The sequence below is a fragment of the Urocampus carinirostris genome, chromosome 7 (assembly GCF_059441175.1).
Source record: "Urocampus carinirostris isolate Australia breed hairy pipefish chromosome 7, RoL_Ucar_1.0, whole genome shotgun sequence".
NCBI lineage: Eukaryota > Metazoa > Chordata > Actinopteri > Syngnathiformes > Syngnathidae > Urocampus > Urocampus carinirostris.
In genome coordinates, this window is record NC_142355.1 from 41,923,272 (window position 1) to 41,940,438 (window position 17,167).

General features: G+C 38.8%; 1 protein-coding gene across 5 annotated transcripts in view; it reads left to right on the top strand.

The window, feature by feature from the left end:
* Positions 1–17,167, top strand: part of mical3a (microtubule associated monooxygenase, calponin and LIM domain containing 3a) — a 105,603-nt gene that overhangs the window by 26,589 nt on the left and 61,847 nt on the right. For 2 of the 5 annotated variants that reach the window (XM_088341011.1, XM_088341009.1), the window contains exons 6-17: positions 1,089–1,244; positions 1,516–1,616; positions 6,915–7,172; positions 7,236–7,351; positions 7,649–7,775; positions 10,315–10,408; positions 11,667–11,814; positions 14,066–14,262; positions 14,379–14,497; positions 14,580–14,642; positions 15,355–15,534; positions 16,111–16,206. In XM_088341011.1, coding sequence (XP_088197137.1) covers positions 1,089–1,244; positions 1,516–1,616; positions 6,915–7,172; positions 7,236–7,351; positions 7,649–7,775; positions 10,315–10,408; positions 11,667–11,814; positions 14,066–14,262; positions 14,379–14,497; positions 14,580–14,642; positions 15,355–15,534; positions 16,111–16,206 — 1,655 coding nt within the window. Of the gene's footprint in view, positions 1–1,088; positions 1,245–1,515; positions 1,617–6,914; positions 7,173–7,235; positions 7,352–7,648; positions 7,776–10,314; positions 10,409–11,666; positions 11,815–14,065; positions 14,263–14,378; positions 14,498–14,576; positions 14,643–15,354; positions 15,535–16,110; positions 16,207–17,167 lie in introns of all 5 variants that reach the window. The other 3 variants (XM_088341010.1, XM_088341012.1, XM_088341008.1) reach the window with 2 other exon arrangements.

Consider the following 17,167-nt stretch of genomic DNA (forward strand, 5'->3'; position numbering starts at 1 on the left):
TTGTAGCTCCAGGCTATCCGTTTTCTAGCTAATGGATCTGGCGGTGGCAAGATACAGTGTCGTCAGTGGTGGCTTACAAGAGTTGTTAGACTAGCTCTAGCATAAGGACCGACCAGGAGCTCCGCTCATGCCCAAGATGCTTCTGTAACCCGTTAATATTCCTCGGAGCAACCGCTGGTGAACACCATTTTGTTGCGCTCCTCTGACTTTTTTCTAATTCTGATTTAATTGAGGAATTTATTTCCAATGTAACAAGCTGCTAAAAGCTATCTGGCCTATGCTGCAGTTTGTTTTTGGAGGCAGCCATTCTAGCACCCACCCGTTGTTAGGCTGATGTATGCTGTCAGTCAATCTCAGGCGCACACACAGACAATCACACCAACCAAATTACCCTCCTTAATCTTTTCCCACTGACTGATGTCTATCAGAACACAAGGCATGATACAATGATATCAGTGACAATAACACAAAATAAAATTAATATGAATGAAAGTCTTACCATTAATTTAGGAGTAATTTTAATTTCAAATTTCAAGATGAGAATAATAATTGAACCTCACATTTTCCATACCCAACATTTTTTCTTATTTTAATATATTTTGCATTTGACTATAGAAAATTGAGTATGAATAAGGTCAAATAAGAATAGTATCTGCTGATGCTGCATTAATAACAGTCTGTGGTTTGCAATAATCTGCGTTCTGTGCAGCCCTTTTAGACTCCTTGTGATTAAGGGCTATACACATAATCATGACTTGACTTTACTACGGAATTAATTATTTTAATTATATCAAACTGTAATTTTGTGTTATTTTGCTCTTGTGCTAATAATTAATACATGTGTGATAATATAAATTCAGAAAGAAAGAGTACTGTACATATTTAAAAAAAAAAATGTCATGTTAACTCCGCTCTCTAAAAATCACTTTTTGTGACTGGTTTTAAATACATACATTTATTTTGTCACCATACCATCAAAGAGTGGCATTGCAATATGTCATACCAACTTGTGTAGAATATAGGTTTTAGTTGAATCATTCTTCGCCCCATTTTATCTGAATATTCTGTCTATCTGCTTTGTTGTTTAGGATTTCGACGAAAAGAATTCCGTGGCAAACTTGCAATCGCCATCACAGCAAATTTCATCAACAGGAACACTACTGCAGAGGCCAAGGTTGAAGAAATTAGCGGAGTGGCCTTCATCTTTAATCAGAAGTTCTTTCAAGACCTCAGAGAAGCGACAGGTGGGAACTGCAGCAATTTTCATAGCAACTTCGTGAAATCAGTGCACAGTCTGCTCTCCCCTCTCAATTTGTCAATCCAATTCTAAAGCTTTGATCCCAGTTTTGGCCATGTTTTTGCTGACATAAGGTCACTATCGGGGTTTTGTTAAGCGCTCTGTGCCAGAAAATTGCCTTGCTTGTCCTCAGCCAGAGGCATTGAAGTTTGCCTCTGCAATAGGGAAAGGATTTTGTTTGGGATGTAACACTCCAATCTTTCTATTGGTCTCTTTAGGTATTGACCTGGAAAACATTGTCTACTACAAGGATGATACACACTACTTTGTGATGACTGCCAAAAAACAAAGCCTGCTGGAGAAAGGAGTCATTCTTCATGTGAGTCATCAAATAGCTGATTGTGTGTGTTTCCCTGTGTTTGTTATGGAAAATTGTCGGCTATCATTAGGAAAAATTATTATGCAGTAGCTTTACGCACGTATAAACTGATATCCTTTATTATGTTTTTCGTCTCAGTTCTCCCTGCTAAAAACGTTATTGTTGTCTCCAGTAACAAACTGTCAACGCAAGTAAACTCAGACTTTGTGCCCTTTGCGGTACAGACGTTTTTTCTTTGCTCACTTGCACAAGAAAGTGCAAATGACTTAATTTGCCTTTGATCAAGAGTGATCATGGCTATGTACTGTCAAGTCAAGTCACATTTATTTATATAGCCCTTAATCACAAAAATGTCTCTAAGGACTGCACAGGATTACAATTACAAAATTGCACAATTACCTGATCCTAAACCCGCATGCGGGCAAGGAACAACTCAAAAACCTCAGTGTTAGGAAAAAAAAGAAACTGAGAAAGGACCTCATACGTGGTAATCCCCCTTCCAGGATTGACCAGGGTGAATTACAATTAGCATTACTGTACACAGAATAGTAAACATTAGGTAAGATGTTGAAGATGTCTGAAAAAAAGCATGACACCAATGACGCCCCCAGCCTGTAAACTAGTCCAGAAAGTCTATGACGGCCACGACGCAGCTTCCCATCTCTGCCAGCTTGTAAATGCAGGGTTTGACATGCTTCAGGTCAGAGGCTGGTCCGCTGACTCATCTCAAATCGTCCTTCTCCTTCATATCAGCTAGGCAGGCAGTCGGAAAAAGACAGGACAATACAGAATATGAGGTGGGCATCAATCATAAGCTTTGGAATAGAAGTGTGTCTTAAGCCTTGATTTAAAAACTTCCATTGAGGTTGCAGATCTTATCTCCGGAGGCAGGGCGTTCCATAACACCGGGGCCCGGATGGAGAACGCTCTCGAGCATGCAGACTTTTTGGCTCTCGAAGTCACAAGTAGACCAGCATTTTCCGAGCGCAGACTCCGTGCAGGAACATAGGGGGAAATCAAATCGGAGAGATAAGAGGGTGCAAGCCCATGCAAACATTTATATGTTAATAAGAGAACCTTAGTCACATCTTAAGTGGACTGGGAGCCAGTGCAAGTTGGCCAATACAGGAGTAATATGCTCAAACTTTTTTGTCTTAGTCAAAAGTCTAGCTGCCGCATTCTGAACCAGCTGCAAACTTTTAATGCTAGACATCGTGAGACCAGAAAGCAATACATTACAGTAATCAAGCCAAGAAGTAATAAACGCATGAATTAAAACCTCTGCATCTGATTGGGGCAGCATCGAACGAATCTTCGCAATATTACGGAGGTGGTAGAAAGCTATTCTAGTAATATTTTTCACGTGTAACTGAAACGACAGATTAGGATCAAATATAACACCTAGATTTTTGACCGACTCACTATGGGTGATATTACCGGTACATTTGTCTAGGTTCAGGGTAGTGTTTGAAAACAACTGACGACAGTGAGCTGGACCAATAATCAACATTTCAGTTTTTTTCTGGGTTAAGGCGTAAAAAAATTAAGTGACATCCATCTTTGAATCTCAGTAAGGAAAGCCTCCAGATTTCTACAACTTAAATGTCCAGTTGTTTCCAGTGGCACATACAGTTGAGTGTCATCTGCATAGCAATGGAAACTAATATTATACTTGCGGATAATGTCACCAAGCGGGATCATATAAATACTAAAAAGAAGGGGGCCAAGTACACAGCCTTGAGGAACTCCACAGGGGACATTAGATTGCTTAGAGGTCAGATTGCCATAGTTAACACATTGCATCCTGTCTGACAGGTAGGACATAAACAACGAGAGTACAGTTCCTGAGGTACCAATGCGTTCTAGACGAACCAATAATATGTTGTGGTCGACAGTATTGTAAGCAGCGCTGAGATCCAGCAGCAGTAACATTGATGAGGCACCGGAATCTATTGCTAAAAGTAGACTTTAGCCAGGGCTGTCTAAGTTGAGTGATTTGCCCTAAATGCTGACTGGACAGTTTCAAAGAGGTATTTTCTGACATGAAGTCATTTAGCTGCTGTGCAACGACCTTTTCAAATAATTTTGCAAAAAATGGCAGATTTGACACTGGCCTATAATTACCTAGGCTTTCTGGGTCAAGGTTAGGTCGCTTAAGCGTGGTTTTAATGACTGCAGACTTGAAGGCTACAGGAACAATACCCAAGGATAGCGATATATTAATAATGTTTAAAACTGATGGTCCTAAGATCCCAAACAGATCCTTCACCAGTGAAGCTGGAAACGGATCGAGCAGGCATGTAGTTTGTTTGGCCCTACTGACCATCTGTGCTAGATTATCAAGGGACAAACCATTTAAACTGGAGAATGTTTCTGAACAACTGCCGACACGGTCCTTACCTAACACCTCCACATCTTTGAGATAGGAGGAGGATACAGAGCGTTCTTTTAAAATTTCATTCCTGATTAGTTGAATCTTTTTATTAAAAAATTCCATAATGTCGTTAGCAGAATAAGTGCAACTATTTGGGTTAAGTTATTGTCTGGTAAGTTTCGCCACTGTGTCAAACAAAAATTTTGGATTATTCTTATGTTTAACAATAATCTTAGAGAAAAACGATGCTTTAGCTGAGGCAAGAGTTACTTTATATTTCAGCTAGCTATCACACCAGGCCAGTCGGAAAACCTCCAGCTTAGTAGTGCACCATTTTCGTTCAAGTTTTCTGCAACCTTGTTTGAGTGACCTGGTTTCTTCAGTAAACCAATGTGTACGCTTCTTAGGTCGAAATGTTTGCCTTAGGGGCGCCACAGAATCAAGAACATTAACCAAAGCAGTATTAAAGTTGTTTGTAAGTGAGTCAACAGATCCAGTGTACGAAGGGAAGGCTGCAGTTACCATAAGTAATAGTTCTTTTAAAGGTAATGCCGTTGTGGGGCGGATATTGCGACTGCTAAAGCCTAAATTTTCCTTATCACAGTAAACATTAAACATCAATTCACATTTAACAAGATAGTGATCAGAGATGGCATTAGGATACGGTAACACTGTAACATTTGAGGCTACTACGCCACGGGTCAGAACAAGATCTAGAGTATTCCCATCTTTATGAGTGGGCACATCAACTATTTGATTGAAACCAAATGTATCAATCAGTGACTTAAAAGCAATTGCAAGTGAATTTGATGGGGAGTTTATGTGAACATTAAAATCACCAATAATTACAACATTGTCCGCATAAGTTACTAAGTCTGTTAACAGTTCTGAAAATTCATCCCAAAAATTTGAGTATGGTACAGGTGGGCGATACACAACAACTAAATAAATTGGTGTTGACATTAAGGACTTCATAACAAGTGCTTCAAACGTTTTAAAACCAGTATGGGTATTAGGAGTAAATTTCAACTTACCTTCCGATATAAGAGCAACGCCTCCACCTTTTTTGCATGGTCGTGCCAAGTGCTAACTCAAAGTTACGGGGAGAAGCCTCATTTAACACTACAAACTCATTTGGTTTAAACCAGGTCTCACAAAGGCCAATAAGGTTAAGATTGTGTTCATTAATAAGGTCATGTAGAGCTTTGGAGGCCAGTGATCTAATATTCAGAAGGCCAAGCTTCAGCACTGTAAACTGAGCTGAAACCTTTCGCGAGTTTTGAACCTTAATGGCAACCTTAGTGGTAACCTCCACAGGATTATACTGCCGATCGGGTCTTGTGCCTTGCATGACGGCAGATGCGGCCCGAATTCCATACCACAGGAATATTGTTGACAGGTGGAGTAGCAGGATGACTATTGGTAGAAAATAATGTTATTTCTTCTCCCTCCTCACCTAACAAGGGAGAAACAGAGGTAAGAAGCACAGAAGAAGATGCTATAGAAGAGTACAGATCAGGGTGTGTGGTGCAGTCAATGGAACGCTTTAAACTACAAAAACTATGTGAATTTCATGAATCTAGCGTAACGCTAGTTAGGTCTAGCATTACAGACTCCACACCCATGGTTACAGGTTCACTAATCACCTGTGACCTGGCCTGCACTAGTGTCCCCTGTCATGGAAGGCTTAAACAGCAGGTCAGGTCGGCCCCAGAAAGCAGGCCAGTTATCCACAAACCTAAATCCCTGCTGACTGCAAAAACTAGCCAGCCACCAGTTTATTGAGACTAGTCTGCTAAACCTCTCATCATTGAAATTGCGACAGGGCTGGATACCTTAACAAGACAACACCACATCACTGCTCAAATTTTACTAAGGCATTCATGCAGAGGAACAAGTACAACGGTCTGTCTCAGTCCCCAAACCTGAATATTATTGAAAATTTGCTAAATGATTTAAAGTGGACTGGTTAGGAAACATCAAACTTGACTTAACCTGAGCTGTTTTTTTGAGAAGAATAATCAATATAGCTTCAACCAGAATTAAGAGCCACATTGGAAGCTACCAGCTCAGTAGCCTAGATGGTAGTGTGCCCGCTTTGAGACTGGGAGGTCGCTGGTTCGCGCCTCGGCCGAGTCATACCTAATTGGTATAATGGCGGCGCCCTCTGTTGGCTGCGGCTGCATCGACTCGCTACAACGGGTCAGGTGTATCGACATTTCGTTCTGTGTACATTGTTACAAAGAATGACAATACAAAGGAAATTATTATTATTATTACAGGAAGTGTTCAGAGGCTGTTGTTTATTCAAAAGGGGATCTGATAAATATTTATGTAATTCTTTAAGTGTCGAAATTTATCCTTTTTTTGTTTAAGTAATCATATCCCACTTAGTGTAAATCTTATAAACTTAATAATCCTTCTAAAATAATACTGTTTGTCTGCTATATGATATATGTAACTGAACATGCTGATCCAAACAACCAATAATTTCTCATGAAAAATATTTAAGTCTACCAGACGTGCCTCAACTATTTTTCATGACTAAATCATAATAAATTCAACATTTTACATAATGGCATAAAGTTGACTCCACTTTAAGAAGTCCCGTTGCATTAGATCAAATGCTGGAAGTCGACATCCATTCCTAAAATTTTGCAGGAATATACCGCATGAGCTTCAGTGCATAGTGTCCATTTTTGGATAAGATATTTGACTTTTAACGCTGCAAACATTTTCAGACATGGTGCCTCTTGGAAGACACATTTATACACCATTAGCTGTCATTTGCTGTGGAAATCCATGTAATATTGGCTAAATTGATTTAGTAATTCATGAAAATTGTCAATTTTGGAAATAATACAAAAAAATCTAAAGGTTGCCTAGGCCTATGTAGGAATGATAAATAATCACTTTCTTTTTAGGATTACACCGATACAGAGATGCTGCTTTCCAGAGCAAACGTGGATCAGGTTGCCCTCTTGTCTTATGCCCGTGAGGCAGCTGATTTCTCAACCAACCACCAGCTGCCCACTCTGGATTTTGCGATCAACCACTACGGACAACCTGATGTTGCCATGTTTGATTTCACCTGCATGTATGCATCAGAAAGTGCTGCCATGGTTCGCCAGCGTAATGGTCACAAACTGCTGGTAACGCTGGTAGGAGACAGCCTGTTGGAGGTGAGGGCTTATCAGAGTACTGCTAATTCTTTATTCTGTCACTAAATGTGTTGTTGTCGGCAGCCGTTTTGGCCGATGGGTACGGGCATCGCAAGAGGTTTCCTTGCAGCCATGGACTCTGGCTGGATGGTGAAGAGCTGGGCTCAGGGAAAACAGCCATTAGAAGTGCTTTCTGAGAGGTGAGCACATGGAAACACTGATCTCATGCAAAAGTTAACTTTAGCTCATGTGTCCACTAACTCATGTCGATCCTCTTGAGACAACTTTTGCTTTAGAGTGTTGGTCTCACCTTATATAAAAAGTTAGAAAAGATTATCTAAATGACAACTGACTGTTCTGTGCACTCTTGTATAACAATGTTTATGTGGGTAAAAGAAGGGACTGTTTCTATGGTCAGATCTTACTTAAAATTAATCCAAGGATTGGATTAGTAATCAATCTGATGAGTTGTTTTTAAACACCTGCTCTGTACTCAGGGAGAGTATTTATCGCCTACTGCCACAGACCACACCAGAAAATGTCAGCAAGAACTTCAGTCAATACAGCGTGGATCCCACTACACGTTATCCCAATATTAGCCTTAATTTCCTTCAACCCAGCCAGGTAAGTCTCAAAACCACATAGTTTTTTCTTAGTTCATTCAACAAATAGTAATACTGAAGCACTTTGTTGTAAGTACTTTTGCCCATTTATCCTTTAGCTCAGGGGTGGCTAACCCGGTCCTGGAGAGCTGCACATCCTGCTTTGGAGGTTTCTCAGCTCCAATACAGGTGATTCCAATCACTTGGATCTTTATCAAGCTCTCACAAACCCTGCTAACAAGCTGAAAATGGGCGTCACCTGTGTTGGAGCAAAGAAAACTCCAAAACATGCAGAATGTGCGTCTCTCCAGGACCGGGTTAGCCGCCCCTGCTTTAGCTTATTCTTCAAATTTAAGTTTTTTTATTATGGGTCTATTCTGGAGTGCCATGTCTAGTCTTCACTTGGTAGTTATCAATTACCATAAACACAATTTAATTAATTTATAGTTTTCAATTTTTAGTGTTGGCACTACCCCCTAATTCCCTGAGGTTCTTGTCAAGGTGAAAACATGTATTAAGGTAAAGACAACACACTCTTGAGTCTGAGAATAGGTTTATTTATAGCCCTTCCATCAGAGGCGCATCCCACCTGAGCTTTCAGATCTGCTTCCATGATCGGTTCAGAAAGGAATCACAGCACCCAAAATGGCTTCAGGCTCATTTATTGAAAACACAGGCATAAAACAACATATCTGATTGGCTTAAACGATGTTACATGAATACATGAACAAATTTGGATGGTTTAGACAAAAATCACTTGTTCAAATGAAGCGAATAATGCTGGTGGTGCCTGACACATACGTGTCTTTACAGAAGATATGAATCCTTCAATTGCACTATTTATCAGTATGAAGCTCATTAATTAGATGTTACGAATTTTTTTTCATTGTCACACATCACACAAGTTATCAAAGTAAAAAAAGTTATGACTAGATTAAGAATTTTAGCTACATTTTGTGGATTTGCTGAAAGCTTAAGGATGCTGTAGAATGTCTCCTGTTTGCTGAGGAATACTTGAGAAGTGTAAACAAAATACAATAAAAGCAGAATAAAATGTTGTTAAATTAGTGAATCTGGTAAAAAACAGCTTTCATAGAACAATAGTAAAACATAGGATTTCTCTTCTATGAGTATTAGTTGGCTTAAGTGGGGATTGAACTACTCACCCTGTCTGTGGAGGGCAAGAACTTAACCAGATGAGCTACAGGTCGTGTGATTAGGGGTTCAGTGTGTCACCCAAGGACACTTCGACATGTAACACGGAGGAGCTGGGATTCGAACCTGCGATTTCTTGATCCCCAGACGAGCGCTCTACCCCCTGAGCTCTACCTCCTGAGCTAAGCCAGTTCGCCGGTGGATATGCTGCCCCCGTGATGCTGGCTTTGTAGAAATTGCCTCCATCCCCAGCCATATTGGAGTTTCAGTCATTTGTAACCAACACTGAATGACTTATAGATTTCTTGCCCAATGATTAACTCTGAAATTTGGGAGCCCAAGACCCCTTGCCGTTTTAGTTCTCTGTGGAGATTCTTTTAAAAATTCTGTGTTTTCTTGTCTTAAATAAAAGGCATTTGTAGTCCATCAAACTTCCTAATAAGTGTGAGTTAGAAAGATGGCGAGACCCTGGAAAATTAATTTAGGGAGAGTATTCATCTTAATTCAACTCATTCTCCCAATCAATGACTCTTTTAGCTTAGCCCAGCACTCCAAATAGTCTTTAGTGTCGTTCATTAGTGGAAGGAATTTTGCCTGTGATCCATAGTTATGTGAAACATTTATACCAGGATAGGTAAATTATTTATAAATTTAGATTGAATATTTTCCTAAGAAAATATTTTTGCAATATTATTAATTTAATAATAGACCAAATTTTGCTAGCTTATTTAGAATCGCTGGGACGGATGTGGGGAGGTCTTTAACATACAACAACAAATCTATATATTGTGACTCTTTTTGTTCTAAATTGTATTATTCCCCTAATCAGTAGGAGACTCAAAGGACAACTTTGACGTTTTGACCTCTGCAAGTGATAATAGTAGTACGGTACAGTTTTAAGTAAGTGAATATGTGTATGAGTTTCTGATCAATGTGGAAATTCAGCATCTACACATAATTTTGTTTCATGGAATGTCCTTATTTGAAGTTCTTTGATATAATATAACATAATATAATTGGCATGTCACAATTCAACTTTCTGCGTTTTATCACAGGAGTTTTAATGAACTTTTTTAATGTTTATGAAGCTCTCAAATGTCTTTTTATGAGACATGCTTCAAGAGGTTTTCTGGAGCAAGTTACTCATAGGTTTAATAGAAACATTTAGCCATGAGCTTTAGCCCTTATCGGGTTTTCAAGGCCATTTGAATAATCTCCAAAAGAAAATCAATTTAAAAACCTTCTACAGTTGTTGACATTACAATGCATAATCGACTAATTGTGTACCTGTCAATGTAGTGAGCATGACCCCAAAAAATATTGGGATCAACTCACTCTCATTAGAATACTTTATTAAAGTAATTTTTATGATAAATGTAACAAATATTGCAACATTTCATTTGCAGGTAAGGCACCTCATAGACACAGGAGAGTCGACAGAGATGCGTATCGAAATAGAAAATGTGATCAACTCGTCAACACCAAGGTTGATCAGGAATGGTATGTATTTTTTTAGGTTCTCTTTGCATAAAATGACTACCTTCCAAAATGCAATAATATAAATCAGAATTTTATTTTATTTATTTATTTATTTTTTTGCTGGTGTAATATTGTGTCATTGAATTATTTTCACTGTAGACAATTGCCTGCTTGAGAAGCAGTTGCAAGGTAATACAAAGTCCAAATGCATGGTATTGCTCTCTTGGAAATAATAATTTTAACACGTTTGTGATTTCTTTAATACTCAAAAGTGTCACGTAACTGATCAAACAAAAAAGTACCAATGTGCTGAACTAACTTAGTCATTTACTGTCTAAACCCTATCTAACTTCTATAGCAATAGTTCTGCAACCCCCCCTAACCTTTTCATTGGCATCTAATGTCATTTTTATGACAATGAACACTTGACCCCTCCTGGTCCATTAAATTTCCTGATGGCCCAGTCAAAGCGGTACTAACATGTTTAATGATGTCATGGATGATAAACCTTTATGAACAACACGGGTCTCCGAATGGCTTCATCCTGATTGAGGCTGTAGTACATGCATTAAGATGTCTGAATTATTTGGACACCTTCTGTATAACCTTCATTGTATACAATGGCTCGTGCTGAAACGAGTATTTCATATCAGACAATTGTCTTCTCTTTTTTGTGTAAATATAATTGGGAAATCAACATCGAATAGGTTAATAGCAAACTAATGCATTTAATGCAGTATGCATGCAACTGCACTTTTTTGGAAAAAGAAACCCCAAATTAATTTTCCTTTGGACCGGATTAATTTCAGACACATTGCATCATGTTCATCTTAGCTCATTAGCTTGCTCATTGTTAGAATCTGACTTTGGCATTGTATTTAATCTTATTTTCGATTATGTGTGATGTTAGGCATGTGAACCTAATGGTACAGAAAATCAAAACATTCAGTCTTCAAGTGCCAAAGGAGTGACTATGTACAAAGGCATTTCTAGTAACCTGACTTGTCCCAATGGCTTTAATAGGTTTCAAGTGATAACATGTGCTTTCAGGCTTGGACTTCCTCAAAGACCTTACTTTACTCTTCTGTGGAATACTGTCATGCTGATACTTTTTTGAAATTACCAAGTTATACCACTTTGTTATTGTTGTAGTTCATGTGTCCTTATGCATTTTTAGTTTCTTATTCACAGGTCATACCCCCCATAAATGCAAATAATTCCGCCAATTATGGTTGATCCAAATTTTCCTTACCTCACCTTTATTTTCTTGTCTGTTCAGAATCCATCGCTCGATCCAGCAAACTTCTTAATTGGTGCCAGAGACAAACTGAGGGATACCGAAGTGTTTGCGTCAAAGACCTCACCATGTCATGGAAAAGCGGTCTGGCCTTGTGTGCGCTCATTCACAGATACAGGCCAGATCTCATGTGGGTATCCAAGGATAACAATTTGCCTTGATAATAATTTCGGCAGAACTCTATTCTGCCTTCAATGCGTAATTTACATTTTTTTGAAGTAGAGTTGCTACTACCGATTACCTTAAAATTGGGACTATAACGTGCACCCAATTTTAAGCCACACCCAGAATATTTTTAAAGGAAAAAACATTTTGTACATACATAAGCCGCACCTGACTATAAGCTGCATGTGCCCACATTGGAACATAGGATATTTATAAAGAAAGACGGTACACAGAGAGTTTTAATAATATACAGTACCTTTACCCTTTTATGTTCCAAAGGCCCGCTGATGGGCTGCCGGACTTTTGATTAACAGATCCTTTTTTTTCTAATGAAAAATGAGAGTTCACTTTTTTATGTGTCCTAGGCCTACAGTTGTGGTCAAAAGTTTACATACACTTTGGGAAGGCTATTCTATAACCTTAATTCTAGGCTGATTTAGCCATTTACCAATTTAGATGTGTGTTTGGGGTCATTGTCCTGTTGGAACATCCAACGCCCAAGACCCAATCTTCGGGCTGATGACTTTAGGTTATCTTAAATTATTTGAAGGTAATCCTCCTTCTTCATTATACCATTTACTCTCTGTAAAGCACCAGTTCCATTGGCAGTAAAACAGCCACACAGCATACTACCACCACCGTGCTTGATGGTGTACTTGGCGTAAAAGGCCTCACATTTTCTCCAAACATATTGCTGGGAATTGTGGCCAAATAGCTCGATTTTTGTTTTGTCTGACCACAGAACTTTCCTCCAGAATGTCTTATCTTTGTTTGGAGCAAGGGCTTCCTTCCAGCACGGTAGCCTCTCAGTCCATGGAGATTCAAAACACGCTTGACTGTACACTGACACCTGTGTTCCAGCAGCTTCTAATTCTTGGCACATGTGTTTTTTTATTCTCTGTTGAATCTTTACCCTCCTGACCAATTTTCTCTCTTCCTGATTGTGGCAGTGACAAAACAGTGCTATGCACTTTATACTTACAATTGTTTGCACTGTTGCTCTTGGGACCTGCAGCTGCTTTTAAATGTCTCTAAGTGACCTTCCTGATTTGTTTAAGTCAACGATTCCCTTTTTCAGATGCATGCTGAGCTCCTTTGACTTTCCCTTTGTAGTGTTTCTAGGTGTTTGCGTTCAATGAGCCCTATTCATATGGCCTCAGAGAAGTCACCGGCCGTAGTCACTCATAATTACTCACAAGAAGTTAAGAGGCCATGCTATGAAGATCTTTTCACTGACACAACTTTCTAATTCACCAAAATTGCTAATTTGTGTTGCTGTATGTATATTTTTGACCCAGCAAATTTGATCCCTTTTTTGTTAACCCATAATAAAGTCATAAAAGAACCAAACCTCATGAATGTTTTTTGTGTCAAAGAACTACCTGTTCGCATTACTCTATCAGAGACTAATCAGAGTTGTAGAAATAACTGGAAACTCAAGAGAGCCATGACATTATGTTTTTCACAACTGGATTTAAACTTTTGACCGCTACTGTATATAGCTACAGAGCTTTGTGTAGGCAGTCAAAATGGCAAAAATGAGCTGGCACCGGCATTTCCCATTTGAGGGAAACGTCTGGCACCGAATGAGTTAACTGCAATCACACGCAATTATGCAATTATGCACAGAACTATAATGTAGTTTGAATGTCTACTGAAGCGACACAGCTATCCATCCATTCATTATCTGCACCGCTTATCCTCAGTAGGGTTGGGGGGTGCTGGAGCCCATCCCAGCTATCTTCAGGTAGCGGGCAGGGGACACACTGAACTGGTTGCCAGCCATTCACAGGGCACACAGAGACGTACGACTCACTCGCTCATTTACACTTAATTACAATTTGGACCAGCCAATTGACCTAACATGAATGTTTTCGGAATGTGGGAGGAAACCGGAGTGTCCGGAGGAAAGGCACGCAAGGATGGGGAGAACATGCAAACTCCACACAGGAAGGCCGATAGCTGGATTTGAACCCATGACCTCAGAACTGTGCCGCGGATGCGCGAACCACTCAGCTGCCTTGCCGCCGCAAGACAGCTTTTCGCATAAATTCATAAAGAGTAATCCTTGTCGCTTGTTAGATCCCTAAGTACAGCTTTAACCTACCCATTTTCTAAAGCCAAGTAAGTTATTAGAGGATGTTACCTGAATCCTGTGCAACTTTTTCATTTTCAAAATGAGAACTTTTTTTTTCCCCCCCTTTCACCACCTTCAGTGACTTTGATACTCTGGACGAGCGAGACCAAGAGAAAAACAACCAGATGGGTTTTGATGTTGCCGAACGGGAATTTGGGATCTCACCCTGTATGACTGGAAAGGAGATGTCTTCCGTGGTGGAACCTGACAAACTTTCGATGGTCATGTACCTCAGCCAGTTTTATGAGATGTTTAAGGACACCGTGCCACCTGGAGGTGAGATGAATGCATTGAATTGAAGTGCCAGTATTCAGAACATCATCGCCTGTAATTCTTGTTTGCATGCCATGCGTGTGTCCCAGTATAGATATCCTCATTTTCTTCTTTTTCAGATAATCTAAATCTGAGTCCAGAAGATAAAGTGGCTCTCATAGCTAGCACCAAATCTCCAATTTCCTTCCTTAGCAAGCTTGGACAAAGCATAGCAATCTCAAGGAAACGAAATCCAAAGGTTGGAGATTGAGCCTAAAAATCTAAATGTAAAATGGGTGTTTTCTTTGAGCTTGATTGGTAACCTGCTATTTTATCAGCAGGACAAAAAAGAGAAGGATGTTGACAGTTTGGGCAAGAGGCGGAAAACCAGCCAGTCTGAAGACGTGAGTTCTCAAAAGTAATGTTTTGAAATGAGTTGTACCTTCATCTTTATGGTTTGAATTATAAACAAACGGGCTTGTGGGGTACCTCTTTTTAAAATAGATGTAATAAGAATAGAATGTCATATAGACATTTATTTTATCCTAACTTTTGAAATGAGTTACTGATCTAACCCCATTCTTCTGATAAAAGCAAATATTCACATGCTCCTTTAAAGATACTATGGAACAAAAATTGTTATGTAGTTTATTTCTCTACTCCTGGCCGTTTGCGAAAATCAGCAGCCCACTCTCAAGAGGTCACAAGATAACATACACATCCCTCATTGTTTGAAATATATAATATAAATCTGAAATTAAAAGATCCATTTTTAGATGTGGTTTGTTGTCCCCACTATACTTATTTTGCAGTCTGGGTGTCCTCCACACACGTGATCCCTTCTCAAGGTTTCTCATGTTTCATCATCCTTGCTCTCATGTAGGTCTAGATCAGAGGATGTTGTTATAAACCGTAAACTGGGATTGATCATCTTGCCCTTTGAGATCCTGCTAGGATCTGGGTCTAAACAATAAATTGTAAAATAATACTTGGAGTTGAGTAATCTAAGCATAAAAGAGTAAAACTTGAGTTTTTTTTTAATTTTACTATTCCAAACACACACAAAACAAGGTCCGGTGTGCTTCATGACTAGAAAAAAAAATGCTTATCTCTCAGGATGAAACGTCCAAAACTGGTTGGGAGGAAAGACAGGCCACTGTCCCTGGGTTGCCTTCAGAGAGAAAGACAGACTCTGCTGCTCTGGGGAACAACAATAAAGTCAAAGTCATGGCCACCCAGCTGCTTGCCAAGTTTGAGGAAAACTCTCCTTCACAGGGTTCAGGACTGAAACGACAGGTATTTACACTAGAAATTGTTGCATTAGCAATGTTAAAGGTTTCGCTGAAGCAGCGATATTTGACTTTTTGTTTGATGACGGAAAAAGTGTGTGCAGTAGTCCTAATGAGATGCGGTCCAGAACAGATATTGGTCAGGCAGACGATTGTTTTTTTTTTTGTATGTCGGCGATCTCAGATGGTTTGTTTATACACAACTCTGAGCTTTAGAAGGCAAAAGTGGGTAAAAGAAACGCTGAGCAGCATTGTTCAAGTAGAAAAGATTGACTGTACCCAGGATATTTTATTCCAGGACTAAAAAACAGTTGGATTGCCTAATGTACTATATGACATAAAAAAAAGCATGGCTAATGCTACTTCCCTTCACACCAATGGAATACTATTTTTGCTATTCTTGTCATCATACAAAGGTTTTAAGCAAGGTCTCCATCTTAAACACATTTAAACATCCATGCTTCCAACTGTCACTTCTTTGTTTCTGCTTTTTTTCTCTCTTGTTCATCATTGTTCTGTGACTACTTGCATGCATTTAACTGCATTGCCATCTGCCATTCTTCATCCTTACATGACTACAAAGGGGGACTCCTTGCCCAATTTGGACTGTATTTTGCACCTTACCCCGCCCAAACCCCTCGAACAAATTCGCCTAGCACCTGTACCGGCTTGGAGAAAGGTAAATGGTGGATATTTTCCATCCCTCTCGATATAACCTTAGACTCATCAACTAACAGTTCTCATCATTTTTCCCTGTAGTGTGTAGCATTAGAATTGCATTGAATTAGATGTAAGCTTGTTGTAAGATTTTATGCATACTTAATTGAAAATAAGAACCGGTTTTAACTTTCTTGAGTGTTTTCAATTGATGGCATAAAATTAAGTTTCATAATAGAATAAATACTTGAATTACAAAATAATATTCAAACAGACGTACACACACAAATAATCACATCCCTCAATAGAAATAACTAAATCTAGTATTTCCATGTTTTTATCTATTTATCTAATTCTATATTGCTATTGTAATTTCTCCATTTTGTATCAATGTCAATAGGCCTGTTTGGCCTTGAATCAACTTATTCTCATAAGTTACATATCTATTCTATTTTTTCATTATTATACAAGATAGTAAAATTAGTTTTTTAGGTTTTTACATGAAAAAAAAATTACTTAGGCAACTGACTGGAAAGAATATCTGCTTCACAGTTCAGAGGTCCTGGGTTCAATCCAAGCTGCCATCCTCCCTGTGTGGAGTTTATGTGCTTTCCCCATGCCTCAAGTGTTTTTTTTCCCGGGCACTGGGTTAATTGCAAGTTAAAAAAAAAAAGTGTGTGTGTGTGTCCTGAAATTGAATTGTGTTCTCCAATAGTACTACCTTAAGACAATAATAGCTAGTGCTCTTTTTCACCCTTTAAGTTTCTACAGTTTTTAATTTTTTTACAAAAACCTAACTCATTTGCAAACGCATAGTGATGTGAAAACAGAGAAAAACAATGTTTTACAAATATACAAAGCATTCAATATTAACTTTAAGTTTTCAAAGTCTGCGAAAAATATTAACCTTCATGTTGGAGTTTTGAAATTGATGGAAAATAATTTAAACATAAAATCACATAAGAAAATATATTTAATCAGAT